We start from the raw sequence: 13437 nt of genomic DNA, 5'->3' as shown, positions 1-13437 counted from the left end.
AATTCAAATTAATTAATCTGAATTGGATGTTACGTGTATTAATTATTATAACAAGATGAGTAATAGACCTCAGGCAATCCTTGTAGTAAATAACACTCTTACTTTGTAACTGGTATTATACTCTTTTAATTAACGCGTTAACGAACAACTTACCGATTAAGTGTTTGGATATTATGTGTTATATGCCAACCATAAACTTATACATTATTGTGTAACTATGGATTGTTTAAAGTTTAAAAAAACTGTTACAAAGTATTATTGAAAACATAATTTTACAAATTAAAATAAAGTAAATAGATATTGTTCATTGATAGATTAATTTAAAAAAAAAAATGAAAATATTTTATTAAAACTTGTAGTAAGTCTGGACATCGCTATCATGAATTTGAAAAGTATAGACTAGTTATCAACACTCAAGTGCACTAACCGTGTTATTGGCTTTTGGTGAAATTTTAAATGCTTATTGGTTCCCATGACCTGTCTATAAATGCATGGATTTTGACGAATCAGCAATTTTAATTTTAGCTGATCATTGATTTACAGTGAACATTTTGCACTATTGTTTGAACTAAACCTATACTAGCATAAAGTTACTAACGTCTACTAGTGATTACTGATTAGTGAAACACAGTAGTAACTAGTTGCAGAAAGCGTAACGCATGAGCCAATGCTATAGGTATAATAGCCAAAGTGTGCAAACGGTTAACAGTTAAACATAATTTTTCTGAATCAAAATTTTAATGAAACAAAATAAAACATATTATGACATAAAAAAAAACATATTAAGGTAAATATTATTGAAAAATTAATTGTATACAGGTTGATGATAACTTGATTTTTAATTTTAAAAATATAAAAGCAATTAAATTATATGCAAATTTAAGACTTTTTTTAATATATTATTTACGTTTATTATTTATTTATAACATATTATGGTGTACCGTGTGTATAGTGCTTACATTATATGATTGTTAGTAAATAATACTTAAACTTTTATGATAAAAAGTTCAGAAACATTTATTAAATCTTTCACGATAAAAAAAATTCAGTAGTGAATACGAGTTTAAATTTTGTAATAACAACAATATTATATTAATAATTTGTGTTCTTACATGGATATTTGTAATTTAATTAATATATAGTCCGTGAGAATTGTTAATACAGAGTTTAATATAAAACGAAATTAAATAAACATGTTTTTTCTGTCATTAAACATCAAGTAGTTTAAGGTTTAGTTTTACTGCCTATATAATATTGCAAAATAAAGTGAAATTAAGTTCAACTAGAAAATGTAAAAATTAAATATAAGGTTAACAAATATTATTTTATAATCTTATCACATTATTTACGACATTTTTTTAGTCAATATAACGTATAACATTATATTTGACTTATAATAATAAAATTATAGTTTACTTTCTTCGCGAAAATAAATACAAAACAAAAACAAAAACCACAACCGGTTCCCTCGGGCAATTCTTTCATACTATCCCGAAACGTGCGCATTGACATCCAAATAACTTAAAGTTGATTAAACAATAGCTGAACTACAATGAATATATAAGCTATTGTGATATCGTAAATAAATAAATAGAGTCCGTTATTTCCTTATTTAGCTCTAAACACAATTAATATGTAAGGCTTGATTTTGGAAGGAAAAAAAATAGTTATTTGAAATGACCTATATATTTTTACAATACAAAATAACACAGGTTTTTATGCCTATTGAGGAATTTAAAATTTGTATAGTATACGTCACTTGTATTATTGCTATTTAGGTGCCTTAGTCTTGGTTAATTTTTAAAAATTTGAAGTTCAAGACAATTATCGTACCTTACTATTTCATTACCTACCTGAATATGCTATAGGTTAGGTAAGGTTAAGTTAATAATTACTTATATAAACATATTAATACATCATATTATATAGGTAGTGTTAAAATATTTCTTTTTAAATATTACACCCTACATTATTTCTTATTAATTATAAAATTACTCAAGATAAATACATGATTTTCAAAAATTTTAAGAATGCTAGGGAAAACAACTATATTAACTACACATATTGTCATGTAAGAGTTTTATCAACTAAAAATATCAATAATAATAATGTGAACCACAATGAACGTTTCAAGTGTTTAACACCCGGTTTAACATTATACGACACCACCGACCACCACAATCATTACGGCGTGCTTAGTGCATTACACAGTGGCTGGGTTGAAAATATATTCGTGTTCCACCACTGACCCACTACAACACAGTATAACGTATAAATTATTTCACTGCGACAATGTACCAATAGGTATACTTAATATTATATTATATTATATAACGATGAGAAGACAATTGAATTGTGTACTGCCGTTTCTTCTAAAATTACAAAAATTATTCATTTCGATGTAATATATAAAAAAAGAAAAAAGAAGAGATACCAGCGTATTAGTCGCCTATCTTCACTTGACTATAGTGCTACATACACATAGTATACCTACATACCGCATACATTTTAAATCAATAATTCACCAACCGATGCATTCGGAAAATTAATTTTAGTTGAGATTACTTTAGAAATTATATGGTGTTTAATTAATATAAAATTAGAATACCTATTTATAAGTATATGTTATAAATAAACTATCGTTTAAGATGTCAAGTCGTATGCTGTTGGGTTATCTAAGCTTCCGTTCCATACTAATGTATTAAACACACAGTATGGACAAAAGTACCTCTTCTCCAAGCTAATTTTCTATGTCGTGGCACACTAGTTTTTAATATAGGTATAGGTACAATTGATCCGACCAGTTTATCTATTCCTCTTATAAACACAAATGCGGCCTAGAAACCATATTGTTAGAGCTTATAACCTGGTCTTCGGGCTAGCAAATCCATAAAGAACATGTAAAAACCAACACATCATTGTTAGCTTTATACTATAACCTAACCTAAAATACTTAGAATTACAACAATAGATTCTCTAGTAATTTTAAATTATTTCTAAAATTAATTTTTAAGTTAACAGTGAAACCATATTCTAGAACAAGAACAATACGACTTTACAACATTTACTTTTATACATACATGCGTCTTTTGATTTACGGTTATATCTTTTATGTCTATGTGTACTTCACATTTAATAATGAAAAGTGTGTAATATTGTGTATGGCTACAGGTAAGTATAAATAAAGTACATTCAACTATACCAGTTAAATCAGCATCTCCAAATATTTCCTGCCTTGTGGCTCCCATATTCGATCATTTTTACCAAATTTTAATCCATACATAATATTTTATTACTATAAATAAGTCTGGAAATCTAGATTTAAACAATTTTAATTTTATTCATAGAATTTAAAATCAAGTGATTAAGTATATATTTTGTATTTTACATTCAATACGTATAGTATCTGCAGTGGCGCAACTAAGGAGGGCTTAGCCCTCCTGACCAGGATTCAGCCTTCCAAAATATCCCTTATTGATTGAGATATAAACCCATTATGGGTTATATCAAACTAATAATTTTGTTGGGTGGGCTGTAGCTCCCCCCAGAATTTTAACCCTAGTTGCGCTTATGTAGTTATAGTATTCCTTGTCTAAAAAGTTAAATTAACGACAAATTAATATATAATAGAATAAATAACGATAGAATAAATTCATAATAAACAACCTCTTAAAAACAATAAAAATAAAATAATTTAATATGTAACATTCGAACATTCAATAAAAAATAATAATAAGAAACTAAGTATTGTTTTCCATATTTAAAATACATTTTATAATAGTATTAAACATTTATACATTATTTATACTTATACATTATATTATATGCAGTTTATTATATCGGTACTATAGTTGGTACTTGGTAGGTACTTTGATTATTGTTTTATTTCATCGGTCGAACCAACTAAGCTTAACAAGCAAACCATACAAAGTGTTGAAGTGTCTATATCTATATGTACTTAATTTAAACTCGTGTGATTTTTTCTCCGCTTGGGCAGTGAAATTTTTCGAGCGTTATTTTCATTATATTAAATTAGGGATTTAATTTCGACTAATTCATAAAATTGTAATATTCAATTTTTGACAAAAAGAATTTTTGGAAAAAACGTGTTCATTTATTATACAAATTAAATATTTTTTAATTCACATAATTTAATGCCTTGATTTTAACATTTTAATTTTTTTTTAAAGAAAATTAAGTGAACATTTTAAAAGGTATCACAACTTAAAAGATTTAATAAGTTCAATATAATTCATATAATTATTATAAACCTAACCTATAATTCATTATTTTCCTATATATATTATTTTATTGTTGGGCATTAAATTAAAAACGGTCACTGTTTGGAGAAATGACATAGTTAAGACCCACGCTCAATAGTCAATGATCATTGAAAATCCGCCAACCCGAAAATGTAACAGCTAACTCCCACACTCACTATTTAAGTTTAAATGAAACTCACAATGTAGTGTCAGTTTTTTCTATCTATATTTTATTTCAGATAAGGACATTTATGGTGGGCGATCTGTTTTAGAAGAAAATTTGCATGAAAACACAAATAAAAAGTTATTCTGGCACAATAATTTTGCGTTGGTAAGCAATAAAAAAGAAGCTTGTCACTGACACCTGATGAGATGAGTCATGACAGAACAAAAGAAAGAAAGATAATAAAATATAATTTTCTTTTCAATCAAACCCCCTTGAACTGGAATTCTAATAAAAATTATTTTAGTAATAAATAAATAGTATCTGTTATGAAATTGAATACAGAAAAGTGTTCACTAGATAATTTGTACACTGTACAGACATAGTTGGAAAATATTGTAAATAATTATTCAAACATTTTAAATTTATGTTACGTAACTTAATCTCGTAGTTTCTATACAACTACACCTCGCGTTCACGCGGACAACTATATTAACATAATATTGTTAACTATTAAGTATAGTACAAGTATTTTTCTATAAAGTTGATTTGAAGAAAATAATCAAACTAAGATCTGAGAAGTAATATATTTGAATAAAATATTACATAATATACTTAGGTATATATTATATTATATTTAAAATATGAAATAAACAAAATCTTTCTCAAGTTTATGCATGCGTTCTATTTTTATTTATAATTATTATAGATTTGTTAAAAGTATCAGCTAATGCAAATAAATAGTGCACCAAAAACTTTCGCTTCGTATCTAATGGTATTTTAAAGACCTCGGGTCTTTAACTGATGTCAATGTTGCATCTGCTTTTTTTTTGGAGAAAGCGAACCCAAATCATGCATAGTAATGAATGCATTTAAAATATAGGTAGGTACGTTTACTTATTTCTGTTCGTTAACTCCGTGTAGATTTTACATATCATAACACACGCACATCGCGCACATAATTCCAAAGTTTATTCCTGTATATCATGTTAGTTTATCACCTGGCATTTTTTTTTTAATATTTTACAGTTGTATCATAATAAACTTAATCTGTTAAAATATTAATAAATATTAGAAATGTTTAGATTTTGATACTAGTTTTTTTGAATAAGAAATTACTTGGTAGACTGTAATATACGTACTATTATTATAATGCCTATAAATCATAAACCTATAAGTAGTAAGTACCAACTATCAAGTATAAGGATTTAAAACATATATATATAAAATGTAAGGCATATTACATATTAAAGGATATAGTCCTAAATTTAAATTTAAATGTAACGAATTGTAATATTGCATTATACATATTTTATACTGTTTCGTATTATTAAATCTTTGAAATAAATATTTATTTATTTCTAGCATAATTTTACCATGTAATTTTAAATGCAGTTTGTATTGTTTTTTTCTGAACACCCACCAAAAACACGAACCGAAAAAAATGTACGATATTTAATATGTTGGGAATATGTAATGGATATTACCTAAACTTAGAAGTATAAAATAGAATATAAAACTATTACACATAGATACATATCTTCAACCACACTGTTTTATACCATTCTAGCTATTTAACTATTTAGGAAAAAAATCATCATGTTTACCATAGCTGCGTTAGAATTAATGTTTTGTAACTAATTAATCAAAAACAATTTTGTAATATTATATATGTATAATGTATATAGTACTATATACAAATATACAATACATTAAATATTGTTATAACGTCCCTAATTAATTGTTTGTTGTAAGTATAAGTATTTGATACATATATTATAACATTGATTGAATACAAAAAAATGATTATAATATAGGACTATGGTATAATATTGTGGTTTGTTCACTGTTGAAAAAAACTTCACATGTCGCGTAATCATTGCTTCACGCCTCTAGTGTATACAAAACCGGGACAACCGTATTTGGTGATAAGGAGAATTATTATTGCGTGAAGAAAATAAAGAGATCATCGCCATATTTTTATACAGAAGCAGGATGAAGGTTTTTTTATTGCGATATCAATACATTTTCGAATTTTAAAATATTATAGACTGTACATAATATTATAGGTTGTACATAATAGTATATATATATAAATACATCGCTTTAATATTATTTATATTGTTTATGAATTCATTCCAATGTTGTATTATATGAGATTACTAAATCACTGCAAAGGCCCAAAATATTTCACTATAATTGTATGGATATAAGTATATAGTAGATGAGAGATGATTGACCAATTAAGGGCATTGGTAAAAGTCGTAGCTACATAAACACATTTCCGAAAATATGAAATGGGTATTAATAATAAATTAATAGGTACTTATATGTATATTAAAAAATTAAAAATGGTAAGCCTATTCATAAAATTGAATACAATATAAAATATTTTGAAATATTTTGACATACTAATGTATTATTAAAACTATAAATTATTACGAATAGGATTTAATTATTGAATATTAATTGAACAATGCTATTTTAAAAAAAAAACATTACTAATGCTTTTGAAGCGCTGTCATATAGTTTTGAAAAATTATAAATTTATTTTATATTTTTATACTAAGATTGAGTCTTAAAATTAGTCTCAATGAGTAATTAAGTGGTTATAAATTGAAAAATATATATATATACAGAAACTAAATAATAAATCCTGTACCTATAATATTGAAGGATGAGAAATGAGGAATATAGGAATGACAAAATATTTAGAATACCTATTGAATGGGATATTGTAAGATTTTAAAAGATACAATAAGTAGGCGTCGTTGTAATGATAGTTCTGGGCAGTTAAAAACTAATTCTTAGGTATACATACGAAATACGAATTTTATGGCACCTGAAACTAAGCCTAAGGGTGGGTTTTGGACAACAGTATTAATAATTGTTAATTAGATATTTTAAAATCTGCGCACACCAAATAAAATATGCTGAAAAGAAAATCCAGGGACGAAACGTGTAGGGCATGTAGTATCTCAGACAAGTACTCACCAATCGTTGAGTCTTATCGGGAGCGATAACGGTGATCTCGTGCGCTTGCAGGATGGTACCGTCGGCGGCGGCCGTAGAGACGCCATCGACGATTTTGCGAGGCGTAGACGGACTTTCGGAGCCAGCGAACTTAACGTTAAATATGTTGGGAACTTTGGTGATAAGCGACAACCGGCGGGACAGTTTCCGCCCGATTTTCTTTGACTGTTTCCGGAAACGCTGCGCCTCGGCCTGTTGCGCAACGTTGTTCACGGGACACGAGTCCTCCATGGCTGCCGGTGCGGAGGCGCTCGTTCCCGTCGGCGCGGGAAATTAACGCGAATGCCGCACAAACTAACGCGGTCTCACATGCACAACGTTAATCCCCGATGGAGTGATAACGATTGCGAACAAACTTCGGAAACGAAATACGCACGTGACCCCGTGAAAATAAAAAACGGCACAAACGACCGACGAGAGATACAAAGACGAACTCGCGTGGACCCGCGGCGAACGACTGTCGACAGCCCGCAGTCTACGCACATGACTCGCCGCCGCCGCCGCCGCTGTAGCGCCGCCCCGTTTGAGGTTCATCTGAGACCGGTCCGTCGCTGTCGGTGCGCGCTAGAATTTTGATTATTATTTTGTTTTTTATTCTTAGTTAAGTTATATTATTAAATATTTTTTTTATTCTTATTAGTACTCCAAATCAAACAAATGTATGTTAACACTGTTCTGGAGTAGGTAAAGCAAAGCAAGTTTTTGAAAAGTAAATTACTTCTAAGTAAATTATTATATTGTATTGGAGGCACGGATGAACGTTTTTCACTTACCGAGTTTGCCGTTTAATTTCGATTAAGTGACAAACCGAAGAAAGAAAATACAACTATAATTGTATTATTATTATAATAACACATACTTTAGGTATCATACCTATACCAGTATTTTTTTTAAATTATTACAAATATTAGATATAAACTTTTATACATTGAATATCTTTATATAGATTCTATCTATTATTGATACACATTTTACCTGTACCTATATACAAATTAAATATTTATATAGCAATACCTACTACTGATTACTGACTAATTATGGTATACGTGTCCCACCGTATCAATCAATAGACAATATACCTATTAGTTAAATAAAAACAATTTTTGTTTAGAAAAAATTTAAAAAAATTTATTTTTAGTATTTTTTTTAACTTTTAGTTTAATTTAAGGTACATTGATTATTATTAGAATACAGGTATTATTAATAATTCATAATATACTTATAATATATATTAAAATATGTTGGCTTTTGCGTATACCTATCAACTAATAGATCGTAACTCGTAAGTATGGTGATGTACTAAAATGTCAACCGATCTATACGGTTAAATTATTAAGATGGGTTAGGAGTCCCTGACTATTGCCTATTGTCCTATAGATTGGGGAAACAGGTTGAACAGGCTCTGGTGGAAACAATTTGTACCTTCCGATTCGGGGTGTATAAATATAGTTTTATATTGATTATTTTACTTTTTATAATAAATGAATTTTGGTATCGAAACTTTATACGCTTTTATAGTTAACTGTATACGTTGGTAAGTACAATTTCTACTAATATTATCAAATACATTCAAATACACTTCACTTAAAGGAAATATATGCAAAATTTCGGGAAAATACATACAATCTCCCGACTCCGCGTAGGGGGGAACCCGCCTAACCATCAGTACGATAGGCGTCGACAGCGCTCCCAGTGTTAATCTGTCTTCCCAATACTACCAATTCCGTACAAAGCCATAGAATATTACATCTCTGTGATCATTCTCGCCATGTAAACTCGACAACCACGGCTATAGCCAGATCAAAATTTCTTTAAAATCTAGGGTTGGGTGAATGCATATTCCTATTCACTCCCAAATAACACCCCTGCCGAAACCAAAACTGAAAACCACAGATATTATAAAAAATAAAAATTGTATAAATACTAATAATTAATAAGTAATAAATAATAATTATCCTAACTAATTGGCCTTTCTTGATGTGTAAAAATTTTAAATACTATATAGTATATAGTTAATCGCAAAAATTACAGTTCACACCACTATTTCAGTACCTATACTGGCGTTATACCTACTTATTTGTCAATGAAATGTCAACTATAAATTATGCTAAAAAATGTCGTCTTTAAAAATTTAATTTGTGATGATGTTCAAGTTTTGTATAGATTTTAGTTACAAATTACAATTTATGGTAATATACCTACATATTATATAAAATTATAACAACCATACAAGATACAACATTGTTGTACAAGTATATTATATAATATTTCCACATGAAATGCGAATATTTGTATAGATTTACATTTTGTTTATATCATAAGACTAATATTTATAGTTAAATTAATTTAGTTTATTTAACTTTTATATTTTATATTATACTGATATATTGGAAAAAAGGGTTATATAATTACGAGAAGGTGAATACTAGGTAAAATATAAACTAATAAATGTTGAGTTTTGATGGTTTTTCTTAATATAATATAGAATATTAGAGGTTTCATTTTTACAAAATATATAGCATTAAATATTCTAAAAAAACCTCAAGTCATTCATTTTATGTGTCAGTAGGTACCTACGTAATAACACGTACTTACTACTTAAACATTTTTATATGTTTAATATGTATAACAATTTGATTAATTTTAAAATATTATTAAATTAACAAAACAATTGAAGTTTTGTTTTCAAGTTGCGTAACAATAATACCGACACACATATTATATGAATTTTCGACAATATTTAACAATAGTAGTATACAATACACGGTAATTGAAATAAATATATAAAATTTACTTTCTCGTTTGTTTTATTGTCGAATCTAACTCAAGGAAAGTAAATATATAATAATATATAAATATAAAATATAATACAATAAAACTTCCTTGACTCATACACACAAATAGACAACATCGTTAATACAGAATATATATACTATTCATCTCGCTCTGATAAACTTAAAGATATGTCATCTTTTTACTTCTATATCAATGATCATTAATTTTAGCTACTATAGCATTTATTAAGATTTTAAATTCTAGGCAACTTGAAAAGAAGGTATTCCTCATTTAAAATTTAAACAATATAATTAAAATAAAATTGAACACATTCATATTAGTTACTCAATATTACTATAGGTAAGTACCTACAATATAAAGCATATGAACTTATCATATATATGTGTGTGTGTGTGTGTGTTTGTGTGTGTGCGTGAGAGAAAGAGAAAGAGAGTCTGACACTCTGACTAAAATTTATTTAGCAGAATATATTTTTTAATACTTTTAGATTACCAACAACGGTGGAAGATTTACTGGTGGCAAATAAAGTTTTTGGAGTCCTAATTTAAGGCCTCTAATTTTAAATGCGGGGCTCCTCACTATAGCGAGGCCCTGGGCACATGCCCAGTATTACTCCCCCTAGCACCACCACCGTAGGTCACTGTAATCTGTAAGACAATTTCCGAAAAACCTTGTATTCAATTTTGAGGATTTTACTTGCAGATACGGTTTTTAGTTTTCCTGATTACAAGGAAAAGTACGAGAATTTAATAATTATATAACTATACCCAAACTACTGACAGCTAGATCCAATTTTCAATCAGAAACTACCCTCAAAGTTGAAGATTTGAAGATTGAAGCAATCTTTTAGCTCCAAAAGGCATTGATATATAAAGGAAAATAAAAAACACTCATCATTGTAAAACCAATATATTTATCGCTCCTTCAGAATCTAGATACACTGTTGATCGTTATTGACCAGTCACCAGTGTAAATATGTTAAACTTATATTTCATTGATAACATTACTATCGAAATAATAATATAAGACTATAAGAATAAAAGTGCACTTTTTCGACTCCACTACTATAAAATAAAATATATGTCAGTGAAATATTTATAAAATTAGAAAAATAACCTATACACAGATAAAGATTTCAATTTATGTCAAATTTACATTAATATATGCACCTGCGAACGAAAAAGAAAAAATAATTTGTAATAGAGTAAAACTTGAGAAAATTAAGTAGTTTTTACTTGTGTAAAATATGTTTTTTATAATATTATAATAAATTATAGTGTATAATACACCTATAATAGTATAATCATAGTGTATGTACAAGTTATAAATCTTACTTTCTTACGATTTGTAATTAGACACTATGCATGTTTAGTTGCATTTCAACGCGTTTCGGGCGCAAAACGTATTGCACAAAATAGCAAAATAATAATAATATATTCATTTATAAATAAAAGTTTGAATACAATTAATCTATACATAATAATATTATGTATATGTATAATATTATGAAAATAAAAATAAAAATATCATAATATTAAATATTGTTCTAGGATTTGCTTTTTTTAACTATTCGAATGATATTAATTATTAATATTTTAATTTCAATACGAGTAATAATCGTTCTATTGTAAATTATTTATTTTTAAGATTTATAAGAAATTATTTTGATAGATGTACATAAATCATCCATATTTGCCTTTTTATATTATAAGAAGCAGTTTGATTGATGATTATAACATTTTAACTCTACTAAATTAAATGTAGCTTAGTACCTACTTATAATAATTTATCCCGTAGCTATTTCAACTTAGGGATTTATGATGTTTTAATAGAATTTCGCAATAAATTTACAATATTTTTAAGTATGACATATTATAAATAATGTTGTAGGTTTTAAAATTACGCATTCATAGATATGCATTTATTTAAAATTTGAGTATAATTATTATTAATTAATTAACAATTTATATTATTTAACTAATCTATGAATATAGTTATATAGTTAGTTCATAAACATATAATATTGTTATTATAATTCATAATTACATATTAAAATGCTTTATTATTACTATCAATTATATTAAACATTTTAACCTAAATAATAATAATCATTAAAGTGTACACATGCATTATGCATGAATGCGAAACTCAAAAACCTACAAAATATATAATAGTTCACTTTTAAAAATACTGCATATTTATTGCAAAAATCAATTAAACATCTTAAGTCCCTATGTTAGATGTCTATAAGAAACTAATGATGCAACTGCAGCGCAGCCAGTGGTCATATTTTATTCATGCGCTTTTTTCTCGTCTTGTTTTGTCCAGCAGCGGCCATCGGGCAGGGCCGGCCGAGTATTACCATTCGATACCGTGATTTTCTGTTTTTGTCTAACACACGCGCGACATAGTATTTTAGACGTGTTTTTTGCCAAACATTTCAATTGATCTATTGAAGCGATAAGAATTCTGAAAACAGATTTGAATTCGTCGTCAAGTCTACTTAAAATCGACTTTCCCACATTTTTGATATTATCCCCCAAATTCCAGAAAAAGTCATATTAAAAAAGTGTATTTAAAAATTTTTGTATTTCAATTTTCGGAGAAGCTAAAATCAAAAAATCAAAATTCTATTCTATTCTATTATATTATATTATATTCTTCATGTTTTAGTTCATGATTTAGTCCACGGCTTAAATACTATCGTTAATCGTGATTTAGCCATGATAAGTACGTTTATCTGATAAGAGTAAAATTTGAAATAAAATAATTTCACACTAACGTTCTGTTGACTGTCCTGTAACGTCTTACGTGCTAAAATGTAGGTACCTAGTAACTAGTAAGTACTATAATTTTTCGGAAACGAGTAAACAGTTGACAAAATTTACGGACCAAAATAGTAAGATATACGTCTTATACACGGATTACTGATAAAAATGATAATATATTAAAGTACTAATATACTAAATTTAGTATATGCCCGTGTGTCTTATAAATATATATCTTAGACCGTGGTTGAATGTCATTTGTTAAAATTTTCGGACAGGAAATAAACAGATACAAAACGGGAAACTGAGGAGAAAGATTTGTAAATTTTTCCGTGGTCACACTGGTTGTGCGTAACAGCTGACAACGTCTTGAACTACGGACACTTGATAGGGCAACCATAGCGCCGCCGCCGGG

At 27.7% G+C, this 13437-nt stretch overlaps 1 protein-coding gene across 1 annotated transcript in view; it reads right to left on the bottom strand.

Annotated features, from left to right (window-relative positions):
• The window catches only part of LOC132940078 (rho GTPase-activating protein 20-like), a 214959-nt gene extending 207041 nt beyond the window's left edge, over positions 1–7918 (bottom strand). The window contains exon 1 of the mRNA XM_061007491.1: positions 7420–7918. Coding sequence (XP_060863474.1) covers positions 7420–7689 — 270 coding nt within the window. The 5' untranslated portion in view covers positions 7690–7918. The remainder of the gene's footprint in view (positions 1–7419) is intronic.
• Positions 7919–13437: the final 5519 nt, after the last annotated feature.

Source organism: Metopolophium dirhodum, chromosome 3 (genome assembly GCF_019925205.1).
Source record: "Metopolophium dirhodum isolate CAU chromosome 3, ASM1992520v1, whole genome shotgun sequence".
In the NCBI taxonomy this organism is placed as follows: domain Eukaryota; kingdom Metazoa; phylum Arthropoda; class Insecta; order Hemiptera; family Aphididae; genus Metopolophium; species Metopolophium dirhodum.
This window is presented reverse-complemented; position numbering and strand designations above follow the sequence as displayed.